The sequence below is a fragment of the Oncorhynchus masou genome, chromosome 27 (assembly GCF_036934945.1).
Source record: "Oncorhynchus masou masou isolate Uvic2021 chromosome 27, UVic_Omas_1.1, whole genome shotgun sequence".
In the NCBI taxonomy this organism is placed as follows: Eukaryota; Metazoa; Chordata; class Actinopteri; order Salmoniformes; family Salmonidae; genus Oncorhynchus; species Oncorhynchus masou.
In genome coordinates, this window is record NC_088238.1 from 29,852,703 (window position 1) to 29,876,844 (window position 24,142).

Consider the following 24,142-nt stretch of genomic DNA (forward strand, 5'->3'; position numbering starts at 1 on the left):
ATGGTGCAACAGTGTCTCTACTTCCCAAGGTGGCTGACGGAATTCGGCATCCCACCCCTGGTCCTCTCCAAATACTACCACTGCACCATCGAGAGGGTCCTGACCGCTTGCATCACCGCCAGGTATGGGAATAAAACCATCAATGACTGCAAGACCCTCCAGCGTGTGGTGAAGATGGCCCAGCACATCACTGGGACCGTGCTCCCACCCATCCAGGACATCTACTCGAAACGGTGCCTGAGGAAGGCCCGCAGCATCATCAAGGACCCCACACATGCATTCACTCAAGCACACACCCGCACAGGCATACTGTACACTTATCCACACACACACACACACACACACACACACACACACACACACACACACACACACACACACAAACACACAAATAAGCGTTAAGAGGGTTGAATATTTTGAATATATTTTCTGGTATTTTATAAACGTTCCATCCTGAGAATATATATATATATTTCCCCAGGTAACATGGTGTTTCCGGCCAAAATCTGAGGTGTCATTCTAAAGCATATAAAGCATATAAATATATGTCTGGATTTGATTAGAGCTTTGATCGGCATGAAGATTCAAGCCTGATGCTACCTGAGCCTGATGATCCCTGAGCCTGACGATCCCTAAAGACATTTTATGATCCTTACATGATCCTTACATTAAATACATTTTATGATCCCTACATTAAGGATCATCTTTATTAGCAGTAAAGAAAGCTTGTTTTTTCATAATTAATTCATAATTAGACATGAGACATTTTATGATCCCTACATTAAAGACATTTTATGATCCCTACATTAAAGACATTTTATGATCCCTACATTAAAGATCATCTTTATTAGCAGTAAAGTAAGCTTGTTTTTTCATAATTAATTCATAAATAGACATGAGACATTTTATGATCCCTACATTAAAGACATTTTATGATCCCTACATTAAAAGACATTTGATGATCCCAAGCCCAAAAAAGCCCAAATGATTGTGCCATTATCCAATAAATAGCCAATCATAAACAGTAGGCTACATGCTACCTCACATTATGCACGACAGACAAACAAAGAAGCCCATGGATGTAGCTATCCTCTCTGGTAAAGACAGGAAACAAAAATAGGCAAATTTTGGGGACTGTATTAGTCTACTATATTGTATTATATGGACTGGAATTACGCACCTCGTTCAAACCATGAAGCTGGGGGAGAACATGTGTTGCTGGTGCAGGACATGCTGCCTTCAAATAAAACATTATTGGCTAGGAATTTAATTTTGAAATATAATAGGGCCTATTTTACATTTTTATAATTAGTAGGCTGGCACACTTTCATAATATTTCCCCTAATGTTCCCCTTTCTCTCTCTCTCAATAGTTGCTTCATCCCTTCCAACAGTTAAATGAAATACGTTTTGTCCTAATCATCGTCATTGTAATGACATGTCTGAACGAAAGAAAGAACGTTTTTTTAGGGAGAGAGTTCAGGGGAATGCAGGTGAAAATTGTGCAAAAGACAGATGCTATAAGTTAGAAGCTTTTGGGGACAGGAAGAGGGGAGGATTTGTGGAGAGGAGGGGTAATGAGGGTGCTGCTGCTACCAGACTCTTTTATTATTATTGCTAAATACTGTACAATTTAAACACTTTCCCCCCAATGTCCTCATCCCCAAAACACATATTGGACTATAAATTGTGCCTTCCTGTATTAAATGTTTGATAAAATGTTTATTATATTCTACGGCATCATTTACTTAGTTCGTATTCCTTTCTTTTATTATTTGTTATTGTCATTGCATTGTCGATAAGGAACCTGCAAGTAAGCATTTTGTTGGGAGGTGTATACCATGTGTATCCCATATATAAGGACTATTGAAAAAACTTGAAACACACACTCCCCTTGCCGTACCGGTGCTCTCCTTACAAAAAGAGATGGGAAGTGAGGGGGAAGTAAATGCAGTAACCCGGTCAGTTCCTCAAATGCCCACAGAACATAAATAATAGATTATGTAACTTAATGAATAAAGAGGCGGGGAGGGGGGGAGATCAGAGGGAGGGGGAGATAGAGAGAGACAGAGTGATCAGAGATAAGGAAATGTAACTGTACCACAAGAGGGCAGTATATACTAGACAGAAGTAAAGCTCATGCAATATATCCCTTATTTTTTCCCTTTTCCACTCATTCACTCATTCAACAGCACAAGGTAACACTAAAAGGACTCCAGAGTGGCGTAGTGGTCTAAGACACTGCAGAGCTTGAGTTGTCACTACAGATCCGGGTTCGATTCCATGAGGCGACGCACAATTGGCCCAGCGTCGTCTGGGTTAAGGGAGGGTTTGGCAGGCCCGGGATGTCCTTGTCCCATCTCTCTCTAGTGACTCCTGTGGCGGGCCGGGCACACGCATGCTGACACGCTTGCCAGTTGCATGTATTTTCCTCCGGATACATTGGTGCGGCTGGCACCAGTGTGGCAGGGACTTGTTTCGGGAAGACGCATGGCTCTCGACCTTTGCCCCTCCTGAGTCCGTACGGGAGTTGCAGCAATAGGAGAAGGCTAACTACCAATTGGAAAAAGGGGTCATAAGTAATACCAACAGATATAAAAGGGACATTTACAGGAAAAGGCTGAAAGATGAACCTGTGAAAATATCATTGCACTGGAAAGAATAAAACAAGAAAAAGATTCCACCCTTGACAGAGCTTGTCAGAGCTTGTCAGTGCGTGTCAGGGCTTGTCAGAGCTTGTCAGAGCTTGTCAGGGCTTGTCAGGGCTTGTCAGGGCTTGTCAGAGCGTGTCAGGGCTTGTCAGAGCTTGTCAGGGCTTGTCAGAGCTTGTCAGATCTTGGCAACTCTGATGGAGGTGGGGTCCACACAAAAAAAATCTGAACTCACCCTGAGGGGCTGCAGTGGCTCACGGTTCTACATGCAGTCAGAGCCAGCACTAGCCTTATTGGGGGCATAAGAATGATTTGGTTCCATTTTACAATTTTATAACAATTTTCCTGCAATTCTACACATTCTGCCATTGGGTGGAGAGAAATGTTGGCCGTTTTTTAATATGATATCTGAGTGAGAGTGACTAACAAAATCAATGGAGTCCCCCAGTCTTTAATTAGACCATGATTACTACAAGTTTATATAGCTGGCTAGACTACCAATCTAAAAAATGTTAGCTGACATGGACTAATTGAGTTACTGTCAGTAACTGACATAACAAGAGAAAAACTGCTGATGCTAACAAACACATTTAAAAATGGCACATTGTGTATTCTACTATTCTAACTCCAAACAGTACGTTTTGGAAATGGATCTGAGGCCCTACCAAAGGGGCGAGCTGACAGGTTCTCATCCTTGGTTTATATTGTATATTTTTGATGTGTGATTGCCACTAATCTTCAAGTGTGTTCCCCCCCCTCTACTGAAGGGGAACACCGTTAAAATGTCTACAGGCTCCAAGGCCTGGAGTCAGTTGTACAACTGAATGCCTTCAACTGAAACGTGTCTTCCACATTTAGCCCAACCCCTCTGAATCAGAGAGGTGCGGAGGGCTGCCTTAAATCGACATCCACATCTTCGGAGTGACTGAATTGGCAGCACACAGTCTTTTGACCATACCAAACCATCCATGTTGTTTGTTTGTTTGGTTTGAATTTAACAAATTACTTTTGTTCGATTTTATACAACATTTTCGTAACAAGAAAAACGACAAATAAATGGATTCTTATTTTTCAACTTGAATCAAACTCTGGACTCTGGATTTGTTTGAATCAAGACTAACATTTCACCTCTCTCCATTACGGCGGAAGGATTGAGATGGAAATTGTATTAGGACAACGATATTGGACAATTTAGCCACTAGGCGGCAGGTAGCCTAGTGGTTAGAGAGTTGGGCCAGTAACCGAAAGGTTGCTCGATTGAATCCCTTGAAGCCCCTGAACAAGGCAGTTAACCCACTGTTCCTATGATGTCATTGTAAATAATGGGGCGGCAGGGTGGCCTAGTGGTTAGAGCATTGGACTAGCAACCGGAAGGTTGCAAGTTCAAACCCCCAAGCTGACAAGGTACACATCTGTCGTTCTGCCCCTGAACAGGCAGTTAACCCACTGTTCCTAGGCTGTCATTGAAAATAAGAATTTGTTCTTAACTGACTTGCCTAGTTAAATAAAGGTAACAATAAGAAGAATTTGTTCTTAACTGACTTGCCTAGTTATTAAACAAAGGTTAAATTAAACAAATAATTAAAAAAACCTATTCATATGTAATATCAGGAGCACCATCTTGTGGTTGGATTTGAAAATGTACTGGAATGTCACTTGTGCAAATCTCAACAATGTACTACATGTGCAACAATCATTCCATGGAGGTCCGAGTGTCTGTGGGTTTTTGATTTTGTCCTGTCAATTAAGACTCAGACAACCAGGTGAGGGGAGTTCTTTACTAATTACTGACCTTAATTCATCAATCAAGCACAAGGGAGGAGTGAAAACCTGCAGACACTCGGCCCTCCGTGGAATGAGTTCGGCACATGTGCTCTTTAACATCATACAATGTAATTGTATTTCTGACCTCCCCAGCTCCCCTACCCAATCAGCACCCTGTGCCTGTGGTCCTGGCCTGTGTCCTCCCCCATCACCATCACCACCGTCCACCCCCTAGCACCATGACTGTAATCCCATATTAAACCAGTATTGCTAGGTCAGAGGTCACATGTCAGAGTTCATCTTGTGATAAGAGAGAAAATGAGGTGTGCTGCCAGTGCTAAGTCCTCAATGGATTCATAGGAATTTAGTCTATCACGATTCATAAAATACAGCCCTTCAAAATGAGTGTGTTGTTGTTTTACTATAATTTCATATTGTACTAACTAAATTAAATATTTACACTACATTCAAGACTCTGCATTCAGGCCCTGGCTATTTTGTCTAATGATTTATGGTTTATTATGGTTTCTCAGCTCTATGTGAACTCTCCAGCCTGTTTGTCTGCCTTATATTTAACCTCACAATAATGTACCGTAAACGGCAGAGAGACCTTACAATTCCTCCCCCCCTCTCCCAGCTTGCCCTTTCCATGCCTGAAAGAAGTATGTATTCATCAGTGTCTGAATCCCATTGTTGTGTTGGAGGCCTAGGAGGAAAAACATGTCTGTTCCCACAAACACGTTTGACACCCCGGACTACAGTGGTGTTGCTGCTAGTGAGTATCTAAGCAACATTCAGTGTAGGATCTATTACGTAACAGTCCTCTCTCCTGTCACTGAGGTGTGAGATGGTCTGCATAGACAACTAGTCTGGCCAGAGCGGAGCGCTGCACAGACAACCAGTGTTCCCATCGAGCTGCATACTGGAGATGACCAAAACAATGTGCTCTGTACCAGATAATAGAATATTACAATTGTTATAAGCTCTTCCTCAGACTGTCAGGTTCAGGAAGTCTCATTGATTTAGAGTCCTACACAGCTACACTGCTTGGATAACCAGCCCGGTTTCATAACCGGAACCCCTGTGCGGTTGACTGTGACACAAGACACCTCTATGTTATGGTGGCTTTGATTCAGCGCAGTGTAAAGGCAATCAAATCAGAATCCCCTTACCAATCTCTTCATCGATCACAATCCCCATCCCCAGCCGAACCCCCATACCCCAGCCTAACCTAGCCCCATATGCTGCCGCAGCCCATCCTTTAACTGATCCGTACTTACTCCGGGCCAAGAGCCTGCCCCCCGGTCCCAGTCTGCTTGCTACATTACAGAGGTTACAACAGTACACGCTCCACAACCTCACACCCAGGTGTCTCATCCTCTCTTGCTCCAAGACCAACTTGGCTGGTGCAGACCATAACAAGTTATTCTCCATAGACAAACATGCAGTGGTGGGTGCATCCTTATGCACAGCTCGGCCCAGCTTTCTCCTCTCTCCGGTTGGTCTGTGTAGGAAATAGGTCTAGGCTCCTCTGTTTAGGAGAACAGAAGGTTGATTTCACACTACCTTCTTTGTCTGGTCCGATGAAGTGCAAAAGCCATTTCTCCAAAATCAAACGTGTCTTTGTTGGATCCAGAGTGTCGTCAGATTAAGGAGCTGTGGTGAACACCTGATGTGAAGGGATGTCCAGGTACCGTGTCGTTAGTCTTTTACCTTGTCGTTATGTCTATCTGTGGGTTTGGCTTGGCAGGCTAGGGATAGGGGATAGTGATTATCCAAATGGCAGCTCCATGGCAGTTCTTCCATACAGCGCCAGCCATCTTTGTGGCCATCTTTGAGGCTGGCACTCAGCGGCTATATCTAGCATTCTGACAAGGCAATCTCTCTCCCCCTCACTTCCCCTTTAGATAAGGAGGTTCATTTAAACACACGGGGAAAGGGATTGAGAAGATTGTTGAGATGATACAAATCTGTCCGTGAAACAAATTAATGTCTGTAGAATGAAAGTTCTAAATGACTACAAGTTCAAAATGACTACAAGTTCTAAATAAGTACAAGTTTTAAATGACTACAAATTTTAAATGACTACAAGTTCTAAATGACTACAAGTTCTAAATGACTACAAGTTCTAAATGACTGGAAGTTCTAAATGAATACAAGTTCTAAATGACTACAAGTTCTAAAAGACTACAAGTTCAAAATGACTGGAAGTTCTAAATGACTACAAGTTCTAAATGACTACAAGTTCTAAATGACTGCAAATTCTAAATGACTAAGACAAACAGCCATCTGTAAATCTGTACAGTATATACAGTTGAAGTCAGACATACACTTACGTTGGAGTCATTAAAACTCGATTTTTTCAACCACATCACAAATGTCTTTTTAAGAAACTATAGTTTTGGCAAGTCGGTAAGGACATCTACTTTGTGCATGACACAAGTAATTTTCCAAAAATTGGTAACAGACAGATTATTTAACTTATAATTCACTGGATCACAATTCCAAGGGGTCAGACGTTCACATACACTAAGTTGACTGTGCCTTTAAATAGCTTGGAAAATTCCAGAAAATTATGTCATGGCTTTAGAAGCTTCTGATAGGCTAATTGACATAATTTGAGTCAATTGGAGGTGTACCTGTGGATGTATTTCAAGGCCTACCTTTGAACTCAGTGCTTCTTTGCTTGACATCATGGGAAAATCAAAAGAAATAGACCTCCACAAGTCTGGTTCATCCTTGGGAGCAATTTTCAAATGCCTGAAGGTACCACGTTCATCTGTACAAACAATAGTATGCAAGTATAAACACCTTGGGAACACGCAGCTGTCATACCGCTCAGGAAGGAGACGCATCATCTCCTAGAGATGAAAGTACTTTGGTGCGAAAAATGCAAATCAATCCCAGAACAACAGCAAAGGACCTTGTGAAGATGCTGGAGGAAACGGGTACAAAAATATTTATATCCACAGTAAAACGAGACCTATATCGACATAACCTGAAAGGCTGCTCAGCAAGGAGGAAGCCACCGCTCCAAAACCGCCAGACTACTGTTTGTAACTGCACATGGTGACAAAGATCGTACTTTTTGGAGAAATGTCCTCTGGACTGATGAAACAAAAATAGAACTGTTTGGTCATAATGACCATCGTTATGTTTGGAGGAAAAGTGGGGAGGATTGCAAGCTGAAGAACACCATCCCAACCATGAAGTACGGGGGTGGCAGCATCATGCTGTGGGGGTGTTTTGCTGCAGGAGGGTCTGGTGCACTTCACAAAATAGATGGCATCATCAGGAAAGAGAATTACGTGGATATATTGAAGCAACATCTCAAGACATCAGTCAGGAAGTTAAAGCTTGGTCGCAAATGGGTCTTCCAAATGAACAATGACCCCAAGAATACTTCCAAAGTTGTGGCAAAATGGCTTAAGGACAACAAAGTCAAGGTATTGGTGTGGCCATCACAAAGCCCTGACATCAATCCTATAGAACATTAGTGAGGTGACATGAAAAAGTGTGTGTGAGCAAGGAGGCCTACAAACCTGACTCGGTTACACCAGCTCTGTCAGGAGGAATGGGCCAAAATTCACCCAACTTTGACCCAAGTTAAACAATTTAAAGGCAATGCTACCAAATACTTATTGAGTGTATGTGATGAAATAAATAAAAGCTGAAATAAATAATTTTCTCTACTATTTTTCTGACATTTCACATTCTTAAAATAAAGTGCTGATCCTAACTGACCTAAGACGGGGAATTTTTACTAGGATTGAATGTCAGGAATTGTGAAAAACTGGAGTTTAAATGTATTTGGATAAGTTGTATGTAAACCTCCGACTTCAATTGTATGTTCTATATGCAGTACACTTCATACTGACAGTTTGTTGTCTGTCTCTTTGCTGAATGCTTTTCCTCTCCAGGAGAAAGGATGGGTTGGTACATCCAGAAGAGCAGCGGCATTGTACGGCTGCTGTCCGCCCTCACCCTCTCTCTCCTGGGTGTCATCAGCTCCACTACCCTCCTACCTCCAACAACCCCCAGTCCTTCTCTTACACTTATCAACACCTCTCCTCTCACCCACACTTCCTCTCCCACCCTCTTCCCCAAAACATCCACATTCTCCCAGCCCCAAAATCAAATTTCCTTTACCACCTTAACCCTTCCTCTCTCTCAGTCCTCTCCACTCCCCTCCCCTACATTAACATCCCACTCCTCTCCAAAACCACTGTTCCTCCTCTTCCCAAAAGCTCCCATGCTACTGTACCTTATACAAAACTTTGCACCTTCAACTTCCCCATGCCACACGCCACACGCCTCCCCCAAAACCCCTCCCGCCCTCATCTCCCCAAAACTTCCCTTCCTCCTCCTCTCTATATGACCAGTCCCTTCACCCAAATTTCCCGTCAGCGTCTCCCCAAAACCATTGTCCCTCCTGTCTCTCATTCCTCGCCTGCTCCTCTCTCTTACATCACCTCCATCCTTCCCCTCTCCACAACTGCCCCTCCATTCCCCAAAACCTTCCCTCCTCCTGTCCCCAATACCTCGCCTCCCCTACCCAAAACCTACCTCGCTCGTCTCCCCAAAACATCCCCTTCTCTTCTCCACGACACAACCAGTTCCCTTCCAAAACACTCCAACCCTCGTCTCCCCAAAACCTCCCTCCCTCATCTCCCCAAAACTACCAACGCTCCCTTACCCAAAACCTCCTCTTCTCTTCCTTCTCCTCTTCCCATTCCACCAGTCCCTTCTCCAAAACTTCCCATCCACGTCCCAAAATGACCACCCCTCCTTTCTCTCAGTTCTCCACCCCTCCTCTCTCCAGAACTACTGTCCCTTATCTTCCCAAAATATTCCTCTTGGATAAATGGTAACATGTTAGAAAATGAATGACCCTAAAACAATCATATACTTCAATGTTCTAACAGGGATTTATTGCGAGAACGTTACTGTGTTTTCTTCCTCCCTGCTTTTAAGTGCCAGGTCAGTTCCTGTCTCTGTTCTATACTGACCAACTGGGCCTCTACCCCCAAGTGAACCTGCTATCCAGGCAGCAGTTCTACGGAGGCATCCCCCAGAGAGGAAACCTTAGGGCCAGCTTGGCCAAAGCCCGCGCTGACATTGACTACTACATCCCCTCCAAGAACTGATCTAAAATTAGCACCAAAATCCTAACCTTAATGATTAACCATCAGGTCAACACTATGGGGCAACTACAACTACTACTCTACTGCAGATCAATGTTTAGTCCACCTTGTTCAAACATTACCCTTAACCAATAAGGGAGACTTGGGGACACAAAACTGACCTTAGATCAGTGCATAATAAGGGTATACCTTTACTGCTCCACCTCCCTCCAGGACAGCCGGTGTCTTGGCTGTGATCGACTGGGAGGACTGGCGCCCCCTGTGGGCCAGGAACTGGGGCTCCAAGTGGATCTACAGAACCCATTCAGTGACCCATGCCCGCCAGAGGGACCGCTCCCTCACAGCATGGCGGGCCACAGCTACAGCCAAGAAGCAATTCCAGGCAGAAACCCGCCGCTACGTGGCAGACTCTGTCCTTGGGTAGCCGGCTCAGGCCCAACTACCAGTGGGGATTCTACCTGTTCCCCAACTGTTATAACCATGGATGGATGGAGCCAGGATACACAGGGAGATGTACCAAGGTGATGGGGCAGAACGATGAGCTGCTCTGGCTGTGGGAGGCTAGTTCTGCACTATACCCATCTATACACCTGCAGGTAAAGGATGTTTTTTGGGGGGTGGGGTGGGGCAGGATATGACTAATTCATAATCTAACAACTACCCCTAGTCTGGTAGCCAGATGTGTTTTGGTTTTACCATCTCCTGTGTAGCCTGGCAGGCTATACTAAAAGACTAGGGTTTCCTAGTTTGTAGGTAAGGTGAGAGAGACTAACTCCCATGGGGTTGTTGTGCTTCTTTTAGGCGTCTCCAGGGGACAGGCATAGCGCAACCCTGATGGCAAGGAACTGAGTCCAAGGCGCCGAGGGTGTCTGCCCTGCCCTCCAAGCCCCTCACCGCACCCAGAACAGACGCTTCCTCAGCCAGGAGAGAAATATGCTTCTTACAAAGGCCTTTGACCAATCCGAAATGAGTCTCTAGCTAGCCCCTACCCGCTAGACACACGAAGCAGGGTGATGGTGGGGATACGAGATTAGAGAAATGTTGTCCTGAGGTGCAGTTACCTTTGTCACACCCCCTACCACTATAATAATAACCCTTCTCTGCGTTAACTGTGTGATGGTCTCCAGGGGGATCTGGGACCATTGGGGAGAGTGCTGCTGTGGAGCCATCCTCAGGAGCCATTCTGTGGGGGGCCAGTGCCAACTACGATGACAAGGTTAGGTGATACTCTAGCCCTGTTTATACCTGGTTCTAACATGGATCCTTTGTCCTGATCTTGTCCACATCCTGATGGTGCCCACATTTTCAGACAGGTGTACTATATGTAGACAATCAAAAGATGCATTGTGATCTGATTGTGATCAGATCTTCCTCACCACCTCCTCACCACCTCAAATCAAATTGTATTGGTCACATACACATGGTTAGCAGATGTTAATGCGAGTGTAGCAAAATGCTTGGGCTTCTCATTCCAACAGTGCAATAATAACCAACAATTCCACAACAACTACCTAATACACGCAAATCTAAGTAAAGGGATGGAATAAGAATATGTACATATAAATATATGGATGAGCGATGACCGAGCGGCATAGACAAAATGCAATAGATGGTATAGAATACAGTATATACATATGAGGAGTAATGCAAGATATGTAAACATTTTTAAAGTGGCATTATTAAAGTGATTAGTGATCCATTTATTAAAGTGGCCAATGATTTTGAGTCTGTATGTAGGCAGCAGCCTCTGTGTTCGTGATGGCTGTTTAACAGTCTGATGGCCTTGAGATAGAAGCTGTTTTTCAGTCTCTCGATACCTGCTTTGATGCACCTGTACTGACGTCGCCTTCTTTATTATTATTATTATTATTTTTTAATTTTACCCCTTTTTTCTCCCCAATTTCGTGGAATCCAATTGTTGTAGTTGCTACTATCTTGTCTCATCGCTACAACTCCCGTACGGGCTCGGGAGAGACGAAGGTTGAAAGTCATGCGTCCTCCGATACACAACCCAACCAGCCGTGCTGCTTCTTAACACAGCGCGCATCCAACCCAGAAGCCAGCCGCACCAATGTGTCGGAGGGTACACTGTGCACCTGGCAACCTTGGTTAGTGCTCACTGCGCCCAGCCCGCCACAGGAGTCGCTGGTGCGCGATGAGACAAGGACATCCCTACCGACCAAGCCCTCCCCAACCCGGACGACGCTAGGCCAATTGTGCGTCACCCCACGGACCTCCCGGTCGTGGCCGGTTACGACGGAGCCTGGGCGCGAACCCAGGGACTCTGATGACACAGCTGGCGCTGCAGTACAGCGCCCTTAACCACTGCGCCTCCCGGGAGGCTCCCGACCTCGCCTTCTTGATTGTAGTGGGGTGAACACGCAGTGGCTCGTGTGGTTGTTGTCCTTGATGATCTTATTGGCCTTCCTGCTGTAGGTGTCCTGGAGGGCATGTAGTTTGCCCCCGGTGATGCGTTGTGCAGACCGCACCACCCTCTGGAGAGCCTTGCGGTTGTGGGCGGTTCAGTTGCCGTACCAGGCAGTGATACAGCCCGACAAATCAAATCAAATTTATTTATATAGCCCTTCGTACATCAGCTGATATCTCAAAGTGCTGTACAGAAACCCAGCCTAAAACCCCAAACAGCAAGCAATGCAGGTGTAGAAGCACGGTGGCTAGGAAAAACTCCCTAGAAAAGCCAAAACTTAGGAAGAAACCTAGAGAGGAACCAGGCTATGTGGGGTGGCCAGTCCTCTTCTGGCTGTGCCGGGTAGAGATTATAACAGAACATGGCCAAGATGTTCAAATGTTCATAAATGACCAGCATGGTCGAATAATAATAAGGCAGAACAGTTGAAACTGGAGCAGCAGCACGGCCAGGTGGACTGGGGACAGCAAGGAGTCATCATGTCAAGTAGTCCTGGGGCATGGTCCTAGGGCTCAGGTCAGTTGAAACTGGAGCAGCAGCACGGCCAGGTGGACTGGGGACAGCAAGGAGTCATCATGTCAGGTAGTCCTGGGGCATGGTCCTAGGGCTCAGGTCCTCCGAGAGAGAGAAGGAGAGAATTAGAGAACGCACACTTAGATTCACACAGGACACCGAATTGGACAGGAGAAGTACTCCAGATATAACAAACTGACCCCAGCCCCCCGACACATAAACTACTGCAGCATAAATACTGGAGGCTGAGACAAGATGCTCTCAATTGTGCATCTCTAAAATTTCTTCAGCCTCCCGAGGTTGAAGAGGCGCTGTTGCACCTTCTTTACCAGACTGTCTGTGTGGGTGGACCATTTCAGTTTGTCTGTGATGTGTATGCCGAGGAACTCAAAACTGTCCAGCTTCTCCACTGCTGTTCCGTCGATGTGGATAGGGGGGGTGCTCCCTCTGTTGTTTCCTGAAGTCCACAATCATCTCCTGTGTTTTGTTGACATTGTGTGAGAGGTTGTTCTCCTGACACCACACTCCGAATGCCCTCACCTCCTCCTTACAAGTGCACATGGATCTGGACAGTGAAGCTATTTAAATCATCCTTACCCTGCCTTCTAAAATCATTGACAGGTGGCACCATTAACTTATGGCATCAATAAAATAAAATAAATCAATATGTATACAGAGAGGGACCAGGAAACCAGGAGGAACCAGGAAATCTGTTCACAGTGCGGACACAATGGACGGATATGAGTCACATGTTAATACATGTTAATACCAAAGCCTCACATAGTTCTGAAAATGTGGGCAAAATCAGAATGTAGACAGGATCAGAACAAAGGCCGCATGCTAGAGCCAGGTATAAACAAGGCTTCTGACACACATACACACTCAAGGTGATACTCCCCAATCACACTGAACGCAAAATACCACTGACATTTTTAGGGTGCCATTTGAGACACATAATATTGTTTTAAGAAACAAAACTATTCAAAAGCAGAAAAAAAAGTATTCTCACCATGAATAGAATATTACCATAAATGGAATATTACCATAAATAGAATACTACTCCAGCACATATGAATCCACTCAAACTTTCTTTGATGTATTGTTCCGTCCCTCCACTCTCCCTTCCCACAGGCATCCTGTGAGGCTCACCAGGCGTATCTCAGCCCTACACATAAACATGAAGTGTTATCATTTCCTCCTACTTTCTCTCTCTCCCTCTCCCTCTCCCTCTCCACGGGCGTCTTGTGAAGCGCTTTCCTTGTACCTCACCACCACGCTCAACCCCTACGTCAACAACGGCAACTTCCTGTGCCAGGGGAACGGGCGCTGCGTCCGGAAGCACTACGAGTCGGACCACTACCTCCACCTGTCCTCAGAGAACTTCCGTATCCTGCGGGCCAGGGGAACGTACATGGTCCCTGGGACTCCCAGTCTGGCTGACCTGACTCTCTTCTATACGAGGTTCACCTGTCAATGCTATGCAGGATGGACATGTTCCCCCAAGCTGCCCATACACCTGTCTAAAACACTGGTGTTTAGACTGAAGCATCAGGGTCTGTCTGACAAAACTAAGACACTGAATAAAGGGATCGCTGATATGGAACAATCGACCATTAAAAGAGAACTTGAAAAAAAAACCCACAAACACTGATGGATGGATCAACTGGACTGTCCTGTGTGACAGACACAATGTGGCACAAGTCTCTGGTTTGACCTTGATAATAATACTTTAATAATAATCAGAGGTAAGTACTTGAACGGCTCATGCAGATGATGGTTTCGGGTGATATGTTGATGGCACATAAGGACAAACTACAGTGTATGCCATGCAGTACTGGTTCAGGTCACTGTTTTCTCTGTGCCTTAATAAGGTTCACACTGCAGTAATGATGAAGCTCCATACGTCTACTGATTCCATTCAGCAGGAAATAGCCTAAAGACATTGACATGCTGTGACAGGAACAAAGAAGAGTTGATTGCAAGTAGAGATGGTTTACCTGTGACAACAGTTTTCCTGTAGTTATTTGTATATCATTGGAGTGTATATGGTTGTCTATTGCACTACTGATCCTCACAGTGTTGATGTTGTGAAGACAGGCACCTATTAGACCTGTTATTATAAATATTTTATTAATTGACATTGACCAGAGGTGCTAATAGTTTATTCTCGGTAGAGCCCAAAGCCTTATTAAGCATTCAAGTAGATTACTGTAGACATTTGGCATTTAAGCGTTAGCCTGCTTTACTCTGTAGAGAATTACCTTGAATTTTAGCCAGACTTCTGAAGTTAGGCCCACAACCCTATTAAGAGTTTGAGCGTGTGCAGGTGTTATAACTGGAAATAGAGAAGTGATACCTCAGAGAGCCAGGAGTGAAGCAGTTAACATCAACACTAAATGCTGTGTTAGTATCAGTGTTCTATTGTTGTAACAAATAGAGGAAGTCCGCGGGGAGATTATGAGTCCAGAAGGAGAAGTGAATGATGGGAGTCATCTGGCCAATTAGATAAGCCATTGTTGTCCCTAGATGTTTATGGCCAATCAGATTGGCTGGTGGTGCTGTGTCCCTGGGTATCAGATATATGGGAACATAAATAACAGGTCCCTACAGTAACAATCCAGCTCTTCTTACCCCTCTAACCCCCTCCAACCTCACTGAATGGTCTCCCTGACAACTTTCCACGGGTAACCTAGCCTAAACACACATACAAACAAACAGTGCAGAGGTGGAAAAACCAGACTCATCATCTCTGCCTCTCATGCCGAATCAATCTGACACCAGGCACAGATATGAGTCATTAAGTATCTCTTGATCCAGTCGCAGAGCAGTGTTGACTTTATATATTTGAGGTGCGGTTTCCTGTAAAGGTCAGACATTTTCAGTTGGTTTACGACATTGTTCAACTTTCCTAGGAAGCTGATCTGAGAGAAGCACAGACAACCTGTAAATACAAGCAATTTAGTGAGAGCATGATGTCAATCAAGACAACGAACTGGGACAACCTTAATGGTTCAACATGGAGATTTAATGTAGTTACAAGTAATGTACAGTATGCAGGCTACACTATATCCATACAGTGATTGATTCAATTCAATTCCACCATGGACATACTGTAGCAAGAATGTTTGAGTCTTTCCTAATTTATAACCTAAAATAAACATGATTTTACTTACTCATTGTGAGCTATATAGTATGATTGTATTATTAAATACAGTTGGTCAATGATTTCCAAACATCAATTTTTAAAAGAAAAATGATGATTAAGATCACAACTTCACCAGGGACAGAAGGTTCTCCCCAACCACATACAGTGGCTTGTGAAAGTATTCACCCCCTAGGCATTTTTCCTTTTCTGTTGCCTTACAACCTGGAATCGATTTTTGGAGGGGTTGTATCATTTGATTTATACAACATGCCTACTACTTTGAAGATGCAAAATAGTTTTTTATTGTGAAACAGACAAGAAATAAGACAAAAAAACTGAAAACTTGAGCGTGCATAACTATTCACCCCCCCCCAGAGTCAATATTTGGTAGAGGCACCATTTGCAGCAATTACAGCTGCAAGTCTCTTGGGGTATGTCTCTATAAGCTTGGCACATTTAGCCACTGGGATTTTTGCCCATTCTTCAAGGCAAAACTGCTCCAGCTCCTTCAAGTTGGATGGGTTCCGCTTGTGTACAGCAATCTTTAAGTCACAAATTTCTCAATTGAATTGAGGTCTGGGCTTTGACTAGGCCATTCCAATACATTTAAATGTTTCCCCTTAAACAACTTGAGTGTTGCTTTAGCATTATGCTTAGGGTCGTTGTCCTGCTGGAAGGTGAACCTCTGTCCCAGTCTCAAATCTCTGGAAGACTGAAACAGGTTTCCCTCAAGAATTTCCCTGTATTTAGCGCCATCCATCATTCCTTCAATTCTGACCAGTTTCCAGTCCCTGCCGATGAAAAACACCCCCACAGCATAATGCTGCCACCATCATGCTTCACTGTGGGGATAGTGTTCTCTGGGTGATGAGAGGTGTTGGGCTTGCACCAGACATTTAGGTTTTTCCTTAATTGCCAAAAAGCTCAATTTTAGTCTTATCTGACAAGAGTACCTTCTTCCATATGTTTGGGGAGTCTCCCACATGCCTTTTGGCAAAAACCAAACGTGTTTGCTTATTTTTTTCTTCAAGCAATGGCTTTTTTTCTGGCCACTCTTCCGTAAAGCCCAGCTCTGTGAAGTGTACAGCTTAAAGTGATCCGATGGACAGATACTTCAATATCCACTGTGGAGCTTTGCTGCTCCTTTAGGGTTATCTTTGATCTCTTTGTTGCCTCTCTGATTAATGCCCTTCCTGTCTGATCTGTGAGCTTTGGTGGGCAGCCCTCTCTTGGCAGGTTTGTTGTGGTGCCATATTCTTTCCATTTTATTAATAATATATTTAATAGTGCTCCCTGGGATGTTCAAAGTTTCAGATATTTATTTAAAACCCAACACGGATCTGTACTTCTCCACAACTTTTTCCCTGACCTGTTTGGAGAGCTCCTTGGTCTTCATGGTGCCGCTTGCTTGGTGGTGTTGCAGACTCTGGGGCCTTTCAGAACAGGTGTATATATACTGAGATATTGTAACAGATCATGTAACAGATCATGTGACAGATTGCACACAGGTGGACTTTATTTAACTAATTATGTGACTTCTGAAGGTAATTGGTTGCACCAGATCTTATTTAGGGGCTTCATAGCAAAGGGGGTGAATACATATGCACACACCACCTTTGTTTTTTTTTAAACAAGTAATTTTTTTCCATTTCACTTCACCAATTTTGACTATTTTGTGTATGTCCATTGCATGAAATCCAAATAAAAATTAATTTAAATAACAGGTTGTAATGCAACAAAATAGGAAAAAACGCCAAGGGGGGTGAATACTTTTGCAAGGCACTGTAACCAGGAAAGAAACTCCTGGTCCTATTCATCATCATTGAGGCAGTAACTGTTGGATCATCTGTATCCTTCTTTTGCGTCGTCCACAACAAAAGTCCACCATTTTGAAATGACAAACCACAAGGAAAAGAATCTTGTTATTTCAATCAGTCCAGTCAGTCTCCAGAAGAGTGTAAGGTATTGTTTGTTTGCGCAGGCAAGGGAAACTCTCCCGGCATGACATATTCATAGTCATCTGACAAAAATCAACATGTGTAAAAGTTTAAATATTTCAATAACATGTTATAACATATTTTTCCCTGCACTAGTATTACTCATCAGTACCAGCTTTCAGTTACCTCCATCTTTAGTTTCACGGAATCCCCAGGACTGACGACAGCAGGCAGTAAAATGCATTAAAAACATGCTAGATAATCATAAAATCAGTAGAGCTAAAACTATACGTTTCCAAACGGAGAGAGTATAAAACAGAAAGAGTATAATGTTGGAACAGGTGGCTAGTGAAGTCACAGTGCCAGGTATTCACACATACTGTATGTGTTTGGTCCCTCAGAGAGAACAAGAGACTTTACCGTGTGGTACAAGTGCAAACAAGGAAATAAAACAGGCAGAAAGATCAATGCCAAAGGATACATGGAGGTTGATCCCAAGTAATTATACTATACATGCTCCACACCTGACTCCCAAACCTGGATTCAAATACTATTTTGAAATCATTTCAAATACTTGTTTTGCTAGGCTTGCTTGAGCTTTCCTGGTGTGGAACCAACTCAATAGTCACAAACATTCAAACCCCAAAACCCATCCATCTGGCACTCCAGGCAGGTGAAAACAAACAGTGAAAGTGCTTGAAAGATTTCAAGTAGTATTTGAACCCAGGTCTGCTGACTCCTGATATTGCCCACTCCAGATCAACCTGTGGAGTGTCAACCATAAAACGCTGACGCGTGCGCCGCTGCTTTATAAACGTTAGGTAAACAAGCCTGGGGATGGAGATTCCCCGTTGAGCTTTGTTTTTTTAGTTCAGCCAGGATTGGGGGGGAACCTTGGCCCACAGTGTAGTTCAGTTTGGGAGATGTCCCTATGTAAAGAAGGGAGAAGGTTAAATCTGATCCTCAAGGTCTGTCTGACTGGCACACATTGTCTGTTTACATGACCCAGATTAAGCCTATAGTTGTCGACTAAAAAGCACTTTCAATTCCCCATTGAGCATCCTTTTTTAGGTCAGCCATGACTAGGGGGAAACTGGCCCACAGTGTAGTTCAGTTTGTCTTTAGTCCAGCTGTCTGTAGGTTTGCTCAGAAAGGCACTCCAACACAGTAATGTTAAGGTTTGGTTCAGAAAACTATTCACAGTGAAATTAATTCGGTCCACAACCCGTTCGTTCTATCTCCTGCTACATACATTTTGAACTTTTTAGAGCCCATTTTGTTTCCAAATGTCATGCATTTTTTGAAGAAAATAGGATTTAAGCAATTAAGTGATCATGAATGTGCATATGCAGCCATGCAGAAATGAGCTCAAAGCATGCTCTGGGATTGAAGAGACCAAACAAGTCAAATGGTGCCTGCCATGCATATGGCTGACTTTGTCAATATAGTTTAAATAATTCACAGCTCTAAAATCATGAGCAAGCAAATGAAGTGTAAAATGTAAAATATTATCGTTTCATCTGCATCAAAGTAAGAAATAGCAGTTGTCATCACAGCAGAAGGCATGTCTATGTGTCATCACATGCCAGGCAAGGCATGCCTGTGTGTTTAGGCTACCTGTAACAAATTGATAGCCTCTTTTAATCAGTGATTCTAATGAATAGCCTGTCTAAACAGCTACATCAATACCACATTTCCACTGGGGAAATACACATTATTTTTTACAAAGTGCGGGTACACAATTGATCATCTTAAATGTCATCTTCTTTATTTGTATCAATAGTCCTTAAATCAATTGTGGCCTAGGCCTATAATACAGTTGTCTTTCCTGGACACAGGACAGACGTTGATGCCAGCGCCCTGCCCTGAGTGCCCTCACTCCTCGTCTTTGGCACACACCACCACGCGCAGCAGAACGTTGGACAAAATATCCTGGTAGAGACTGATGCAGACCCATCCGGGCAGGTAGAGGAGCGTGATCAGGCCCATGAAGTTGAATGGATAGTGGGAATAATCCCATGAGCATGCGCCGTACTGCCGAAGCGCCAGCCCCCAACAGAACTCCCAGGTGTAGATGAAGCAGATATAGATGGGGAGCCGCCTCCAGGTGCTCCAACCCCGTCTGAAGCGTAAATGAAGGTAGAGTTTCTCTACCACGAAGCTGCAGCTCCCGTACATCAGGAAGGACCACAGGGACGTGTGGCCGCTCATGGTCCGGTCCAAATTCTCCACAAGGTTGAATATCGAGGTAAAAATGATCTCGTCCAGAAAGCCGTGCATTCCAAAGAAGAGGAATCGTACAACATCGGGCAGACCGTTATTAGGCATCGACTCCAGGGTGCGCTCTGCTGGGGTAGACATGGTCCGTTTCCCGGGGCAGTGGTAGCGCAGCCGCGCAAGCCCCTTGTGGAAAACTTGGGTGAAGTACAGGGCCAGTAGGTAGTGAACTACGAGATGAGTGGCAGAGACTATTCTAACGTGCTCGGTCAGCGTGTTAATATTCCCAATCAGGATCTGCAACCCGATGTACACAGAGGGATAGAAAACCAGGTGAAAAACTACTGGGCGTCCTTGAAAGCACTTCTTTTGCGAATATATTTTTTCCAGCAAGAAATGGGTCAGCGAGTGCATGATGCAGAGGTACGGGGAGGAAAAGCCGAACAGTTTGGGGTCGCTATCAGCCAAAAGCCCCTGTGCGGACGACAGGAGAATATCCAAAGTGACACCGTGCATTCCATAGAAATAAAGCCGGAACAATTGTGGCAGCTCTGTCATTGATTCGCCCGCGTCCCCTACCTCGCTGGATGGATCTTTCTGCCGGGGCTTCCTCGCTGCTCTCAGGCTGCTACCTCCCTGTCCTGCCCGGATCCGCGGGCTCTCTCTCCGCCAGCTGGCCATGGTTGATCTCTCTCTCCTCGGAGAGAATCAGAAAGCAGCTCTTGTTCTTCGTTCGTGGCACATTCTGTACTTTTAACGGAGCTGCGGCAGTGTCATTAGCAGCTTTGCACCTGACAGTGCCTGATCCACAGCAAAGATTTTCTATTATATTGATAAGATAGTCGAGTGACCGCTTTAACAATGGAAATACATGCCCTCAAAGATGGAAGGCAGGTGGGCGGAGGCAAGATCAGGTGGGACCATTCTAGCCAACGAGAGGGGGTTTAGACAAAAGTCAAAGTCAGTAAGCCTGCAAGTATGAAGATCGGAAGAAACTGCTTCTCCAATAGAAATTTCAGATCATGCTTGCAGGTAATGGTCGTGGTGACGTTGGCTAGCTAAACTCAGAAATATGTCATCTGGTCAATTGATCGTTTCGTGTTGAACATGTGCAAATCAAAGGCACTCCTTCGATATAGAGTTTTTGATGAAAATTCAAATGTGTCAGTTTGCCACTTTCACAAGGTTGGAGTAATAACATGTTCAGTTACTTAAGACATTGGCTTGATTCTAGGTTGCACCTTTTGATTTCTTTAGAAAATTAACAACTAAAGAAACATTTTCACTTCTGTCATTGACTTCTCAAACCTCAGCCTCAAACCTCTTGATCTGTTTCGCACGCATTCCGCGTCTGGGTTTTGAAACTCTGTGATAAAGTGTTTTTTATTTTCAAAGTTGCCGAAATGCCACGTGTGTCCACTTATATCAGTGCATTTGTAACAACAACCTAACAATTAGAAAAACGTATATTAGACCAAATAAGCCTCATGTAGCAAATTACCGATTCAACTTTCTGTTGACCAAATTTCACACTCATTGACAGCCATACAAACATTTCTCACTTACTTTCATGGACTGATTTTGGGCGAAGTAAACACTCTCGCTTCGCCTCTTCCTCTCTGTGGCCAGCCAGAAGAGAATAATTGAGCGCGTCGGAGGGGGCGTGATAGCACAGAAAAACGTAAGGTCCACATATGACGCTACTAAACTATAGAGTAGTGACGTAACATCCCACTGGTTTAACGGTCATGTGGTCATCTGAAATGTCGAACAAACATCTGTCATCGATTTATAATGACCTGCTAGCCCATAGGCCTTATTATGAATTGATCATTTGAATACTTTTGATACACATAATTGAGCAATGTGGTCAAGCCCTAGGCCTGTATGTCTGTAGGCCCTGCACAATGCCCTAATTAATATACCCAACTGTAAATCTGTCTGTAGCCTAATTTACCGCTATACAAATCCTGACCTAGAAAGATAGAATAACCTAGGCTACTGCAGTTTGGTCCCAGACAGTATTTTGGGACAGTGGCATGTTTAGGATCTCTCAGTTTCCTAGGTAACTATGTTTCCCACAATCCTCTGCTCCATGAGTTATGTTAACTCACTCAGTGTGTTCCAATGTCTCTCTCTGGGACCTATAGCCTGCTATTACTGAGGTATAAACAGCATGCTGGGTACTGCTAATAATGTGATATTACTGTGATATAAACATCCACTGGCACAAAGGACACACAGGTGTCTTGGATCAGATGTTAAGGATGCTTTGACAGTATAAAATGCAGACTCTCATCTGCAGCTGCAATGTTATTTGTCAAACGTATCCTTTTGTATAGACGAGCGTGACAAACATGTCCTTCAACTGCACAGTCTGTCTACCTAGTTTACATCTCAACAGTCCAGACTTGTAGCCCAATTCACATTCTCCCCTTTCGCCTGGAAACCTGTACTCACTCACTCCCCCTCAGGGATTTAAAAGTATCAGATTGTTGTAAGACATATGGCAGACTTTGCGACTGCACATTGGCCAACCCTCCTCCGGGAGAGCAATTGGGTATTTAGGCTTATGCCTGGGGTGAATCGGGAATGGGCAAAAATGACAAAATACCATAAACATTAACGTATCAAATGGAACCACAAAATACTTGTATTTTTAAATGCATTTATTTATATACATGTATTTTAAAATACAGAAATATATTTGTAAGTAATACATTTTTAATTTTACTAGGCAAGTCAGTTAAGAACAAATTGTTATTTTCAATGACGGCCTAGGAACAGTGGGTTAACTGCCTGTTCAGGAGCAGAACGACAGATTTGTACCTTGTCAGCTTGGGGATTTGAACTTGCAACCTTTTGTTTACCAGTCCAACGCTCTAACCACTAGGCTACCCTGCCACCCCACTAGGCTACAGCCTGAACAGCAACAACCTTCTCAGTAATGACTACAGAAATGTTTTACATGCTATGACTTGTTTATTTCCCTTAGTTGAATACACTGACTGTAAGTCACTCTGTATAAGAGCGTCTGCTAAATTGCCAAAATGTAAATGTATATGTGAAAATGAACTAAAATGACCTGCAAAGCACACTGTGTATTATTATTGGCCTTGTTTTGGCCCGGAACACATTAGAATAATACTCCAAATGCTTTGCAAATGTAAAGTTTTACATATACAATACATTTACACTGAACAAAAATATAAATGCGAAAATCCCTCCCCCCCAAAAAATCCCAGAAATGTTCCATACGCACAAAAAGCTTATTTTTCTCAAATTTTGTGCCCTCAATTGTTTACATCCCTCTTTTTGCATTTCTCCTTTGCCAAGATAATCCATCCACCTGACAAGTGTGGCATATTGAGAAGCTGATTAAACGGCATGATCGATACACAGTTGCACTTTGTGCTGGGGAAAATAAAAGGCCACTCTAAAATGTGCAGTTTTGTCACACAACATAATGCTACAGATGTCTCAAGTTTTGAAGGAGAGTGTCATTCATATTCATTTCCCTACCATAAGCCACCTCAAACGTCGTTTTATAGAATTTGGCTTTACGTCCTAATGGCCCTGGCAACCGCAGGCCATGTGTATGGTGTCGTGTGCGCGAGCAGGTTTACTGATGTAAACGTTGTGAACAGAGTACCCCATGATGGCGTTGGGGTTATAGTATGGGCAGGCATAAGCTACGGACAATGAACACAATTGCATTTACCGATGGTAATTTGAATGTACAGAGATACCGTGACGAGATCCTGAGGCCCATTGTCGTGCCATTCATCCCCCGCCATCACCTCATGTTTCAGCATGATAATACACAGCTCCACGTCGCAAGGCTCTGTACACAATTCCTGGAAGTTGAAAAGGCCTCAGTTCTTCCATGGCCTGCATACTCACCAGACATGTCACCCATTGAGCATGTTTGGGATGCTCTGGACCGACTTGTATGACAGCATGTTCCAGTTCCTGCCAATATCCAGAAACTTCACACAGCCATTGAAGAGGAGTGGGACAACATTCCACAGGCCACAATCAACAGCCTGATCAACTCTATGCGAAAGAGATGTGTCCCACTGCATGAGGCAAATGGTGGTCACACCAGATACTGACTGGTTTTCTGACCCTCGCCCCTGCCTTTAAAAAAAATGTATCTGTGAGCAACAGATGCATATCTGTATTCCCAGTCATGTGAAATCCATAAATTAGGGCCTAATAAATGTATTTCAAGTGACAGATTTCCTTATTATGAACTGTAACTCAGTAATATGAATTTATGTTCAGTATATATTTAGTTCATTGAGCAGACACTTATCCCACCATAGTGCCATCAGACTTCTG

At 43.9% G+C, this 24,142-nt stretch overlaps 1 protein-coding gene and 1 pseudogene across 2 annotated transcripts; one reads left to right on the plus strand and one right to left on the minus strand.

Moving 5' to 3' along the window:
• On the plus strand, window positions 1–14,150 carry LOC135515434 (hyaluronidase PH-20-like; annotated as a pseudogene).
• A 2,397-nt stretch (window positions 14,151–16,547) lies between these two features.
• LOC135515975 (transmembrane protein 229A-like) lies at window positions 16,548–20,627 on the minus strand. 2 transcript variants are annotated; one of them, XM_064939884.1, is made up of 2 exons: window positions 20,378–20,627; window positions 16,548–20,272 (listed from the first exon to the last, which is right to left on the minus strand). In XM_064939884.1, the coding sequence occupies exons 1-2, from the start codon at window positions 20,477–20,479 to the stop codon at window positions 19,457–19,459; spliced, it is 918 nt and encodes a 305-aa protein (XP_064795956.1). In that variant the 5' UTR covers window positions 20,480–20,627; the 3' UTR covers window positions 16,548–19,456. The 2 variants fall into 2 exon arrangements, with proteins under 2 accessions (XP_064795956.1, XP_064795955.1); XM_064939883.1 differs by having other exon boundaries at window positions 16,548–20,627.
• Window positions 20,628–24,142: the final 3,515 nt, after the last annotated feature.